Source organism: Protopterus annectens, chromosome 2.part0 (genome assembly GCF_019279795.1).
Source record: "Protopterus annectens isolate FY-2018-M chromosome 2.part0, PAN1.0, whole genome shotgun sequence".
Taxonomy (NCBI): domain Eukaryota; kingdom Metazoa; phylum Chordata; order Ceratodontiformes; family Protopteridae; genus Protopterus; species Protopterus annectens.
The window spans coordinates 1194131139-1194146231 of NC_056728.1; the positions used below are offsets into that span (position 1 = coordinate 1194131139).

A 15093-nucleotide genomic window follows, 5' to 3' on the forward strand; every position below is an offset into this window, starting at 1 on the left:
ACCATTGAGATTGTCAACCATTAAATCTCTGCTCTCAAAAATACCTCCACAAATGCAAATGTGATCTAGTAAATCAAAAAATGCAGAGCATAAACAAATACATAAGTAAATAAACAGAAAAAGGGCCCTATGCCCCATTTTATACTATAATTTACATACCTCTGCACAAAATTCACATGCATGACCCTGCCCACCAAAAAATGAAACATATGAGACAGAATTCAACATTGTACAAATTAAACTTGTTCTTATTAGAAGCAAAATGTTTAAAAAACAGTTAAAACATAAAAATGAGATGTAATTACTACAAACAGCTAACCAAACAGAAAATGACACTATTTGCAAAATACACCCAGTTCTATGTAAATTAATTAGAAGTCACAATGTTTCATGTATTACACACTAGCTTCCCTATATATTATATTGTCAAAACTTAAAACTTCCTTTAAACTAAAAAAAAAATATTCCACACACAGTGTTTAAAAAAAAGAGTGAAAATTTGTGACGACTTTTTGACCTTCATACATAAAATGACTCATTTAAATATGCACACATTGTGTGCATGACATTGCTATCCATAAAATCCTTGCAATGAGTTTGCTAGGAGGAACTTAAAATGAATCACATATAGCTTGGGCTTCTAGAACATCTGAAATGTATGTATCTGGCCATTTACTAAGAAATACTGGAGTTAACAGTAATAGATGTCCTCTGTTTATGTACAAGTTAGTGGAAGTAAAACAAACTTTGCAAGATGGCTTTTGGAGATGCCTCTCTTAAACTCATTTGAGCCAAAACAGTACATATGACAATAACACCTTCTAAAAGAAGTACAAAACTAATCTAATAGTCACAAAGTTATTATTAATGAGAAAGCTAGGTAACATTACAAGGGATTCTCAGAAACTGAACTTAAGAATTTGCTGAAGAGAAGGAAAAACAGAAAATGGTAATAATCAAGTCTGCATTTTTTTCACAATCGGTTGTCGGTATTAACACAATGTTTACTGATAATATCAGAGTCCAACTTTCCACAAGTAAACGCTGACACAACGTAGTAAAAATCAAAGTGTTCTAAACCAAAATAACGAGTGCAGCAGAAGTAAGATAAAACATAAGAGTTTAATTCCAAGTGGGTGTGCACAATCATACCTTCTTGTTTAAGGCTCTAGAGATTATTAATGTCAATAAAAGAGGTGGTGACATCATGAATCACACGGAAGCAAAGGAGACTGACTGGATTATCACACTTAAGGCAGACAGGGGCCATGGTTTGAACGATAGGGCATCAATTAAACCTAAGCTGAGGCAGCATAGGAATATTAAATAATTTTATCACATATATACCTATGCAGTTCATACCAACTCTGGTGTCTAGTTAAGTTTACTCCATGAGGTTCAATTTTATGTGTTTTAACATTGATTTTAGTAAACACCTGATGGATTATTTTCACATACAGTTTTTAACTAGTTTTTTAACTAGTTTTTTATATATATGTTTTTATATGTATTTGGAAATGTCTTTATTTTGTTTTTACTTATTTTTTATTAGTTTGATTTGAGATATATATTTATTCTGCATATTTATATCTTGTCTATGTCTACACATTATACAAATAGATGAGTACTAGTTGATTAATTGTTTAATTGTTTAATTGGAACTACTATATAAGGAGCAGATCTATGGGGTTGCTAGAAGGATCTGAAGAAACTACATTTGTGAAAGCGCTCATCCGTTTGTGCACACCCACTTGGAATTAAACTCTTATGTTTTATCTTACTTCTGCTGCACTCGTTATTTTGGTTTAGAACACAATGTTTACTGAATCACAGTTTTGATAATTCTACATTTGCAAAAATTTATTGTGAGTACTTATGATCAGAATTTAAAATTACAAAGTGGGGGGGGCTGAGTTTCTTAAAACCCAGTATGAAATTATCAACACTTTGATGTTGCTCATTCTCAGAAATGAATGCGCTGTCTAGACATGAAGTACCAACACAATAGAGTGAGCGGAGGGTAGAGGGAAAGCATCTTCTGCACAAATGTGGAGATCAGACTACTATTTGGTTATTTTAGATCAACACCTGTCACAATTTGTGTTGTGCAGTGTCTTTTTCTAGCTTCTTTGTGTAGCTGGACAGCATGCTGATGTAATTCTGAATTGCATAATTGTCAATGCAGTTTCACAATAACAGCAAGAGCTGGGCCTGGACAGTCCCAATGAATGCAGTGTATGTGTGTGTGTGTGTGTGTGTGTGTGTGTGTGTGTGTGTGTGTGTGTGTGTGTGTGTGCGTATTTTTGTATGCTTGTGCATATATGGAACAGCTGAGCTGTACATTATAATGAAACCTTAATAACCTTAACATATAGCTGCTAATACTATACCCCAAATTTCAAGATCTACCAACTGTAACAGAGCTGAGACAGGCTGGAAAAACTAATCGCTAGCCACTGCAAAAGATGATAGTAAACAGGCTAAAATATACCATAGTAGGGACTCAGAAGAACTTGTAATGAGAACATGACAAATTCGTTTTCAGGATTATTACTAGGAGCAGGAAGATTTAGTACAGATAGTTTAAGGTTGCAGCATTAAATTTAACTCTGCCCACAGCAGATATCAAACTCTTTTTATGGATTTAAAAATACTAGTATGTTCATCATACACTGGACAGTTTTGTAGCACATGTAATATCAGTTGCACATACAAATTAAGGAGGTATATGAGGTATAATTCACTGACACAGATCTGCACATTGTTGTAACTTTATTATTTTCACATTTTCATATTTTCACTCATCTTTATGTAAATTGTTTTTATGTTACAACTGATTGAAGTACTCCTTTTTTCCACTTCAGTATAAGATTGTTAATAGCCAAAGTCATTTGATGGCAATAAAAGCAAACAGCACACAATAGTTTTATTCTGAAGTCTAAAGATGGAACCAGAGTGTATCGCCGTTAACTTAATTAAACTAAGTTACCTTTGTTTTTACAGGGGACACAATCTATAAGTTTGAAAGGACAATGCGGCCTAAGGACAATCATTACAATCCATTGCTTTGCAAACAGCATTTCATAAAATATACAAGTCATAAACATAAGTCCAGATGGGGTTGCATCCCAAGACTCTGCCCACTGCAAATGAGTTCTACTCACCGTCTGCTGAGGCTGTTTGCCACACTGTGCGTATTAAGATATTTTACCAAAATTATTTTTTTTTTAAATCTGTGCATGCTTCACAAAATATTTGCAAATACTAGTCTGTGTGTAAAGAGTTTTAACATGCCAGTATTACAAAGCCATGATATACAAGATGATATACAGCTAACAGAAATTATTGTGTAAACAGATGCTCTTCTAAGCCACTTTATGTGGTTAGTAATCACATTACTTTATGCTGTGTGTTACTACTTTAAGAAGCCCTCTAAGCTTTGCCGGTCTGATATGCTTTCTGAAATATGTAAATAGAACATAACTGAAAATAAAATAGACTAAGTTCATGTTGATACACAATTTACATTTTAAAATGCAACACAATACAGTTTTAGTTATTGTTTGGTCAAAAATCATAACAAGTGCACAAAAGTGGCAAATTCATTGTAGAATATATAATAAGTTTGTATTTAGGTAAGTAAGCATTGTCTTTTGAGGCAAAAGCAATATAATTTTATTCCAGTCTATTAAATAATCTCAGAACCCAGTCTGCATATATCCTCATTAGACACATGCATGAGTGGTTTGAATTGTCATGTTACTGGCACCTATACAGGACTTTGACCTCAAAATGATTTATGTTTTCAAGATGCAACATTACATAAGCAACGCAATCTTCTCAAACATCAGCCTTCAGTACACTTGTTAATTATTTAACAGGCAGACACAAAGCAAAGGCATGATAAGGTATAAAATCTACATTAATCAGAGTGACTAATGAAGCCCTGCATTACGTTTTTATGCAAACCTTGGAGTCATTTACTTTCACATTTATCTGAATGATCCTGTCAAGAAATGTGGGATTTTACACATGGTATGAGATTTACTTACCAGTTCGTCCCGCAGATGAGAAATCGTATCATCTTTCTCCTTAAGCTGAAGTTTTAACATTGAATTTTCATCTTTCATTAAATCCTGAAAAAAAAAATGATTTCTTAATCTATAATGTAATAAATGTACTCAAGTGCAAAAACAAGCAGTCTGACTGACAACTGTATCTTTGTTATGGGAGAAGGTCTGTGCTCTTTTCTTACGGGAGCAGTTTGGCCTTGTTTATTTTGACCGTAACAAAAAAATGAATTGATAATCACAAATGTCACCAAATGACTTTGCTGTTTTCAATAATAAAATCCATTCAGTTATGTTCTTATTATTAAATCCCCCTTAAAATGCTTAACTAATATGCACTTACCATGGATGGCCATATAACTGCATTTTCATTTACCAGAAACTAAATTTTTACAGCTGATTGCTAATCTTTTTCCCAGTTTTCTGTACCAATTAACTGGGCATTGCCATATATTCTTTAATCATCTCATCTCATCATAAAAGACAATTAATTTTCTGCAAGCAGAATAAGGGTAACACTGAACTGTGTATTTCAGATAAATATCTACACTTATTACAGTGGTACCTACAGATTTCTCTTGTGAAACACTAGTATTAAGTCGTCTCAATTTTCTATGGGATGATTATCAGAAGCATCCAGGGGAGAAAATAACATGTTCCAATTTCCTTCAGTACTTTCTTGCAGTTCCTATAAAGCCTACTGCAAACTGATTCACATCCGATAGAAGAATGCCTATAGTATTTTCTAGCAGAAGTAGGTAATAGGTAAGTACTTGTAATGTATAGATTATTAGCACTTGTTCTTCTCTTTTTGAAGGCAAGTCTGCAAGTTTGTTGATTGCAAAATGTTTTTATGTTGAGCTTCGGGGGGGGGGTGCTCATGTACTGGATAGACACGAGAATGCTATCTGCAATTATCACTGGCATTATTCAGATTTTGATTTTGTTTCTCTGGAAACATACAAAGTCATGTTTGAAATATTCTGTTTCTCATTGTTAAAAAAAATTGCTGTTTGTAGAAATACAATTACTGAACACCACTCCAAGATTTCTTCTAGGCATCTTCATGCTAATGCAAATAAAAAAAAAAATAAACTAAAAATAAAACCATGAAAATTGTTGTCTTTAGTATTTCAGATAAATTATCCAGATCACATCATTGTCCTTCCTCCATGTCTACAGAGAATCAGTAATAAAGCATATTTGGTCATGAAGAAATATATATATATATATATTTTTGAAATGCTGCAAGCAAGGCGTTGTCCCATTCAATTCTCAGCTAGAGCGTCTTCTGTGTAGAGGCATACGTGAATGGGTATGCCTTCGTTGAAGGTTGTGTGTCAGGGCTGGTAACCCGGTACGTAAAAATCCACTTCCAATCATTAGCGGACCGGAGTTCCACTGTGGCGACCCCTAACCGGGAAAAGCCAAAAGACACAAACAAACAAAGGCTGCAGTCTCTAAGTTAAAAAAACTTTACTAGTGCACATAACACAAGCGCTTGCACTGGTTTGTTTCATCAGGTGTAATCTTTATCTGTAACCATTACACCTGATGAAGCAAACCAGTGAAAGCGCTTGTGTTATGTGCACTAGTAAAGTTTAACTTGGAGACTGCAGCATTTGTCGTGTCACTGTTTTATTTTACCAAGTTTTTCACCATTTTGGACACGCTGTTTGAGTTTTTGGTGGTCCTGTTTTTGTATCTACTCATATATATATATATATATATATATATATATATATATATTTTTTTTTTTTTTTTTTTTTTGTCTAGAAAGGGATTCAACCTGGCTGATATGATGTCTATACAAAAAAGGCAGGGACTTTGTTTTCAGGAAAAAACATACATAACTGTGTCAACTTTGAATAGCACCCCTTTGTTTCAGCTTTAACCTAATGTGGACATATTCTCAGCTATCAAATAGTGAAGACTTGATTGAACACCAGCTATATGTCTGGACGGAAATGCAATGACTCCTCTTAATTTGTAGAAACTATGTGGATAAAAAGTATCAAAAATCTGGAAATAATAAAGTTGCTTGATATGTCTTTGCTGGTTATTATAAACTATAAAGTTGCTTGATATGTCTTTGCTGGTTATTATAAACTCAGTATAAAAGATTCACCAGAGATAACAGTTAACTGCTTCTTAGTAAATAAAAGGGTAAGAAATATGTTATAAATAATCACTTCATAACAAAACTGGGTAAGTACATGTGAAACAGAAGTATCTCATTAAGAACTCATAAAGACATAATAATCATAATAGAAACACATTAAGGGTATCCCTCCTGACCACAAATGAGTCCAGGTAAGCCTTGATTCACAGAGGCCACTTATGCTAATGTGATGGCCATGAATAAGTATAAGCAAATGAAGTCTTAATGAGATGTAAATAAGAAATGACATAAAACAGTGTATGCTAATGAAGCAAGTGCAGGTTGTTTATTCCCTGCTGCATTCTGCATCATGGTCTCGTGGTGAAGTGACACATGTTGTCACTGCATGTCCCAGTTCCAGTCCTACTATGACTAATGGTATCCAGACCATGTTTAACAGACTGGTGAACTGTACACAGCTCTAGAGACAGACAGTTGGCATTTTGTCCTTAGCAATGGACCAGAACATTCAGGTTAGCATTTCCCTTCTTGTAAAAAAAAAACACAAAGAGTAAAACATGCGCATAGAGTAGTATCTGTGGGCTATGCTGTGTGGTGCATGGTCAAATGTCACTCTTCATCTGACATTCCTTTTCATCTTCAAATAATTCATTTCTTTATTCAGAGCAGTAAATCATTTTATTGTTTGTAAAAGTCATGTCTAAATCTTCACTCTTGTTCAGTAATGTCATAAGGTGTCATATAACTACTAATCAGTTTTTAAGTGTTTTACACAATAAATTCTAGGCAGGTAGTATATATATAATTATGCACACACTGAATGTCCTGAAATGGTAAAATTAGTAAAAAGTTTTAACAGAGGAAGCATTTAACATGAAATCATACCTTGCAATTGAATGAAATATCATTTTTTTTTATATTATGCAGTTTTTCTCAGGCCTATATTGTCATTTGCGGTACTGTGTATCAGATTATTTTGTTTTGTCATACACAATAATTTGTGGCTTGAGACAAAAGCATCATCATTTGTGCAGTGCTGAGGGTGAAGTGGCAGCAGTATTTGCTTACATGTCAGGATACTCATTTTAAAAAGTCATTTTTCTTATTAGTGTTTCCCTGAAAGCTCATTAATACTGAATAATAAACCACAGTATTAATGGTGTTAATGACTGCAATGTCATGTATTGAAATAGAGATGTCTTTCCATATGTTTATGAGGTTTTAAGCAGTATCATTGCAAGAATAAAATAGGTACAGTTACAGAGTGTCCTAAGTCCCCCCACACTTTTTTGATTTATTTTTTTAATGATTTATTCCCCCTCAAGTTAAATACTGACTTGTGTTTATGAAGTTCAAATTTAAGGTAACAGAAATGTCACACTTGAATCACAGTAGGTCAAGGCAGGTCCAATGTGTCATACACGTCTCCTAAGGATAGGCTAGGTGAATGTGCAAGTGATTTTGAATAAGAGGCTGTTATGTGATCTGGATGGTTACTTGGTTCAATGTCATGTCTCGGTTGATGCAGATTATCCTGCCATCACTGATCTGACAATGTTGCAGGTACAGGATCTTGAATATGAGGTTCTTTTAGGTGGAGGTAAATGCTGACATGGCCTGCATGAAATCTGTTATGCTTTTTCCTCTTCAACTCATTGCAGTACTTTCTTGAGAAGCACTTATCTCATATGATCTGCCTCCACATCTCCAGACAGTGCGCCCTTCTTTTCCCCTTTCAAGACTGACTCATACTTGAGTCTGATAAATCATAATTAGTGTACAAATGGAGGTGGCCCTGTGGCCATGAGAGCTTGATGTGCCACCATACTACACATTAGTGTGATCATGGCATTATTCATGCCCTTTGCCAGTTATATTTAATGCTAGAAATCCTCATTTATGCCATGGAGGACCCTGACTATTTCCAGATGACTTTATGGCACAGCTCTGGCACTAACAATACCGGGCAGCTAATGCTTTATGTATTTCCTTAGGTAGCTGTGACAGATTCTTGCCTGCCTGGCTATACTTTATAAAGGTGTCACTGTGGACACTCCTCTGAATGCCTGCTATCATCCTGAAAGTTTTCATCTGAGTTTGGACATACTGGTGTAGAAGTGCATGGGTTTTCTCCCTGTACAAGCATGATTTTAAGGTCACTATGTGCTTGACTTTGTGATGCACTGTCACTTCCTGTAAAGTTAATAACACTTTGTGGGGTGAGGCATCCTGACATTAAACCTGGGAACTGTGTGCTACTTTCCGCAGGCCATGTAAGAAATATAACTATGTCATCATCATCACTGTCATCATTTTATTCTTCAACAAGCATTCCGGTGCTGATATCCTCCAACTTTATTGGTGTACTAGAACTATTTTTTTCTGTTTTCTAACCCGGTAAATTATGATTTGAAAACATTACTAATAAAGAAATAACATTCAGCACTGTATGCTTAATAAGTAAGGTGTTGAACACTTAACCATGCACACTGCCTTTACTGTCACTCTGTGGAGATGTGGAAGGCTCACCTATTAACAGTAATTGTCATATGTTTAATGTAATCATCCCATGTCAGCATTCAGTTCTCTTTATAAATATATGTTACTGTTTTTAAACCAATCTTTCTAAGTACATGAGTATTGATTCTGCGGATATTGGTAAAAGCCTCTGTCCATACCACCTCTGATTATTTCAGTGACACCATTTTCTGTATCATAGTCATCTCCACAGATGAAGAGGAGTTGGTGTTAAAGAGATAGGTTTTGGACCCCCTCCCCCAAGTACTGGTTTGGACAATTGCATTCTGCCTTGCATCTATCACATTTTATTATATGACATGCCCCATTTCTTGCATGGCATTAATGTACAGATTCTTCTACCAACTGCATTAGTGTTTGTTAGGTACATAGGTTCATAGGTTCATAGCTAAGTACTAGACTAGCTGCTTTTTGATGCCATTTTAAGCCTAGCCAATTTTCCTTTCAAAGGTGAGACTCAAACTCTGCACCTTGTGTCTGTGAGATAAGCGCTTTAACCATTATACCAACCCCAGCTGAAAATTACAGCTTGATTCCAGGGTTTTGCCCTCTCAGGTTCTTTGGGGCCATCTTTAACACACAGATGTTTGATATAGGTCTTAAAGGATGCCATGAGGATATAGTTTTCCTCATGGTTGAAGTTGTCCTTTTGTCTGTATTGATCCTTTGCTCTGCATCATTACTGCACATAAAAAATATGCCACAGTAAAACACAAAAAACATTTGATGTAATCATCAGCCAAGCAACAGCAAAATGGTAGCATGCCTGTCATCTTCATTAAAATGGGAGATGACTCAAATCCCATAATTCATATACATGCAAAATCTCATATCACGCAAGTAAAGTTGTTCTATAGTAATGTCTGTACTAACATAAATACATAGATAACAGTAAAGCAATCAGTTTTTAAACAGATTCACCCTTCCCCTAGACTCTACCACTGCCTTGTATTAGTAATATTGTAATTTTTCATTCATCAGTAACACTCAGAAATCTCCAAGTAAAGGCACATGTATGTTGAGCCAACAAAACATCCTTAACACTTCAGTACTTCACAATTAAACCACTATATTTCTAACATGTATTAACAATCACTAAATGATACCAAAGTAAATGATTTTGCAGTGATCACTAACCATTTCTATTGCTGCTGTAATGATTTTCCTTTTCAATTGACAGCTTTGCAGTATTAACTAAAGCCATTATAACATGCCCATCCCATCAGTAAAACAAACATTCCTTAAAGTAAACTCACTAACTTTACAACATTTTAAAGTGTTTCATTTTAATTTACAATATTTATGTTATATTTCTAACCGTACAAAGTCTGCGGTTTCCTAAGTCATGTGTTACCTAACTCAGATATTCACAATTTAACATGGCAATGTTAAACTTCTTCATGTAAATTCAATTTCAGTCACATGTTAGCATGCAAATTCAGTCCATTTGTATTCATGTCTATGAATTACAGTAATACACAGATGTCTAAGACAACTCATCAGCATAACTAGGCCGTGGGTATTTGTCAACACTATGTAAGGTTCATGTGAATGTCCTTGGAATAGTGACGGAGTCCACAGCAATTTTCAGCAGTCACCAGCATTCCGCAGGAATGCACAGATAGCTGCCATTATGCTCAAAGCTCACTATGCTTAGAGAAACAAAATAAAGTCATATGCATATCAGTTTTCACTATCAAGAAGTATAACCCCAGCGTATCTCAACTCATCTGGAACACATCATCTACTTAAAGCACTCATGTTTTAGTAAAAGTTGGTACTCACACACATACTTCTGCTATACTCTGTGAGGCCTGTATTAATGACATTCAGGTGTAGTACTCCAAAAAGGAAGCTAAGGCAATGCATGGCAGCAGTACCAATTGTAAGTAATCTAAAAAATTATGCCTCTTTACTGACATTTTTCCACCATATAAATGAGTGTTCCTTTAAAAAAAATGTATGTGGCAAAGCATTTTTGGTAAAAATAAACCTGTCAATAATAACAGTACCTGGTATAATGCTTTAGCTGGTTAACTAGATTTGGTTAATGTGTTTTCACATACCAGGGTGGTACTAAACCCATGAACCACAGCTCTGCTTATACTTTCTTCATTCTGGTTCTGAGGCATGAGACTACGCTCCAGGATGGTCAAATATGGATACCAAGATTATGGTCTACCTTCTTAGTTACTCATACCTGGATATAACCAATACCTGTGCAACTGTGAGTAAGTGGAGGAAGATAGACATCTTGCAGGAGTTGGTTGAATACCTGCCATCTCTGACAGAGTTTACCCACTCTGGCCAACAATGCTCTCACAGATACAATGACCTACAGTGTAGGCATGATCGGCTGTCCAAGTGGGTGGACCAGGTAGCACTGAGAAAGTCAAAGTTCTATAGTAAGTATAACTTTCTTTTTTTTGTTTTTTGGTCATATTAAAAATAAAATGAAACTATAAGATGGTAGCATAAATTAAAGTATTTGCTAGAGGACATATGTGCCACTATAAATATGTTCATATAATGCTATTATAATAATGCAAAAAAAAGCATAAATATATATATATATATATATATATATATATATATATATATATATATATATATATATTTATTTATTTATATATATATATATATATATGTGTGTGTGTGTGTGTGTGTGTGTGTGTGTACACAGAACTGCATTCATAAGCAAATACATGCAATGTTTATGTGATGAAATAATTGTCTGTATAAAGAGAAATGTAGTACATGTATGAGTATAGAAATATATGAAAGTCGGCATATACATGTTGCTGTGTCTTCGGCTTTTCCCAATTAGGGGTCGCCACAGCGGAACTCCAGTCCGCTAATGATTGGCAGTTGATTTTTACATACTGAGTTGCCAGCCCTAATGCACAACCTTCAACGAAGGCACGCCCATTCACGCATGTCTCCACGCAGAAGACGCTTTAGCTGAGAGTCTAACCGGTCAGCGTCTTACTGTGAGGCGACAACGCTACCGCAGCACCACCATATATCTGTACATTATAGATTTATGTCTTCATGAGTACACTAACAAGTATTACTCATGTATATACATGTATTTATGTACAAGCAAAAAATGAAAATATTTGCATTGCCACAATACCCCTCAACCTCTTAGAGCAAGAAATCTGGACAAAGACATAAATGATGGGGGGACAAAGGACCAAATATGGGGACATTTTTTAAATATTGCTCTTACAAACTTAGAGGTAAACAGAATAACAGGTTTTGCATTAGCATGAATTTCCTGAAGGGTATGAAATCTGAAATTCAAATTTATGCCATTATTTTCCTGACTTAAATCTTCAGTAATTTGCCAACAATTTGCTAGAAAACCACAATTTTATGAAAAATGGACCAACAATATGAGGCAAAAATCTGGACATTCTGTGAAAATCTGTTGAGAGGTACGATTGCCACATAATTTAATTTACAGTATTGTATCACCTTAGTTAATAGTTAAAGTGGACGCAGACCATTTTTCTAAAGAAAGGACTTTGCCTGTGTAGGACAGAAAATATTTATTAGTGTAATAATTATATAAAACAGTCATTTCTTCCGCAATATTAACTACACATATAAGATAGCTGAGCTGTCTTTTAGGCACCACTCCATTGTCAGAGAAGAGGCTGGAGAAGGGGAGTGGAGGTTGCAATATCAAGTAAATGACCAACAAATAATAAGAAATGGCCAGTAATATTACTTCTGTATACAATTTTAAACCACTTATATGCTTATAGTTATTAGGCAAAAATATCAAAACACATATAATTTTACTAGCGTATATGTACATTATCTGTCTGTACCACATTTTTTTTAATTTAGGGCTGAATTGAAAGGAAGAGAAAACTTTCTTGAATTGCTACATTTTTCTGTGTGTGTAAAAATAAAATTGTTTTAAAGAACGAAATTGAATGATGTGTAGCATTATGTGTTAATTTATAATGTTTATTTTCTCATTTGTCTCCTACCCCTTTTCTGTATTTTTCTTTTTTCAATGATGCATATCTTTGTTCCTTTTTTTATTTTTCTTCTTCTCCAATTTATGTTCATTTTTAAAGATTAAAATTCCTCAGACGCTGCCCAGGTGCATACCTCCTAGGTTACACAATACATTAGCCTCTGCCTGTCCAGGTACATCCTCACAGGGTCAGGGTGGTGGCACCAGTCCTGTAGGCACCCTGGAACATGGCAATCTGGCAAGCCTCACTGAATGGGTTCTTTGGGAGTTGGCTGAGGATATGCTGGAGCAGGTCATTGACAAGCGGCTTCAGCCAATTGAGGCATCTCTTCAGTGGCTTAAAGACTCATTGTCTCAGTTGTTGCCAACCATCTTGTCACCATAGGCCCCCGCCTCCTCAACATCAGGAACTTCCACTACAACAACATCACCATCATCATCACCATCAGCTCCCTTTTTCTACATGGGTCCGGGGTATTGTGTTAACTGTCCCTAGCTCTCTTAATTCAGTGCCAATCTCCTGCCTTCTTCAGCACTCATACCTGACTGTCACAGATCTTTTTTCATGCAATCCATCCACCTCTTTGCTGGACATCCTCAATTCCTCTTACCTTTTTCCTGTCTGTCCCAAATCTTCCTCACCAGATTGTCTTCTGCTTTTCTGCACATGTGTCCAACCCACTGTAATCTGTTCTCTTTGACTTTTCTGCAACTGGAGTTATTTTGGTGTCTGCTATTATGTCCTCATTTCTTCATCTGTCCCACAGTGTGCATCCTACCATCCATCTCAGGTGCTTCATTTCTGTCACCTCTAGTTTCCTCAACTGTTCTGCCTTTACTACCCAGGCTACTGTACCATACAGTAGTACTGGTCATAACACTGTCTTATAAACCTTACTTTTCAGCTTCTTTTGCATTCTTCTGTAATAGACTACACCAGACCCTCTATATTACTTGGCTGAACCCACTCTGACTCTAGCCTTGACCTCTTCATTCAGACTTCCTGTATCCTCAACCATCCCACCTAGATACTTGAAGCTGTTTACCTGTTCCATTATCATCCCTTCAATCTCTATTCTCAACTTCTTCTGATTTTGCCAGTTTTCTGCCATTACCACTTTCTTAGCTTAGTTTCATTCAATATGGCTTCAGTTTTGCATTCCATTCTCCTATCCTTTACTGAAGTTCTAGCTCAAAGTCTGGCTGTAATGCCACATTGTCTGCCTACAGGAACTTTTCTGATCTGTCCCCTCTGACCTGTTTGCTAATGTAGTCCATTACCAGTATGAACAGCAGTGGGTTCAGAGCGGAACCCTGGTGTACATCCCCACTATTAGGCTGTTTGTACTTGAGTCATTGGGTCCTTGTACATAGCCTGCACTAATTCTACCAATGTTTCTTGAACCTCAAACCATCGCAGTACTGCCCAGATCAGCTTTCTTGAGACCTTGTATGCTTTCTCCAATTCTAGGAATGCTCCGTTGCACTCTCTCCTCATCCCTAGCTTCTTCTCAAGTAACTGTCTCATTGCAAACATCGAGTCAGTTGTGCTGCATCCTGATTTGAATCCAAACTGCTCATCTCCCATCTTACATTCTACCACTCTTCATACCTGTTTATCAATCACCCTCTTCAAAACTTTCATGCACTTTGATAGGAGTTGATGCCTCTTTACTGCCCACAGTTGTGGATGTCCCTTTTGTTCTTGTACACTGGCATGAGTATGCTTATTCTCCATTCATCTGGGATACACCTTTCTCTCCACACTGCTATTAGTACCCTCAGGAGCCTTTTCTCCCCTATCTCACCCAGCATCTTTATCATATTTGCTGTGACCTCATCTGAGCCTGCTGCTTTCCCTGACTTCATTTTCCTTAGTGCTGTTCTTACTTCTTCTAAGGCAGGCTCCTCTTCTTCTCTCATCATAGGCTGTTTCTGGGGCAATACAGCATCTGTGGGGTTTTCTTCATTCAGAAGCTTCTGGAAATACTTCTTCCATCTGCCTTTGATGTCCTGTGGACTGGTGAGTAGGTTGTTGCTGGTATCCCTTATGAAGGGTGTTTCACTAACTTCTTTATCTGTCTTTGTCTTGCAACCTGATATAGTTTCTTTCTGCCACTTACTGAATCACTTTCCAGAAGCTGGTAGAGTGACTCCAATGTCTTATTCTTTACTATTGCAACTTCTTTCTTAGCTTCTTTGTTAGCCAACCAGTAGTCCTTCCTAGCCTGGTCAGTCTTTTCTATCTCCCACTTCTTCCTGCACTCCTTCTTTCTTTTGATGACTTCCTGGACTTTTGCATTCCACCACCAGCTTTCCTTATGTACCTTATATCCGTACCTGGCTCAACCACATATCTGTTCTGTAGT

The 15093-nt window shown here is 36.1% G+C and overlaps 1 protein-coding gene across 3 annotated transcripts in view; it reads right to left on the reverse strand.

Annotated features, from left to right (window-relative positions):
* LOC122793408 (serine-rich coiled-coil domain-containing protein 1-like) overlaps nt 1-15093 on the reverse strand; it is a 1745065-nt gene that overhangs the window by 1084266 nt on the left and 645706 nt on the right. For all 3 annotated transcript variants that reach the window (XM_044061389.1, XM_044061390.1, XM_044061388.1), the window contains exon 2: nt 4053-4136. In XM_044061389.1, the coding sequence (XP_043917324.1) occupies nt 4053-4136 (84 nt within the window). The remainder of the gene's footprint in view (nt 1-4052; nt 4137-15093) is intronic.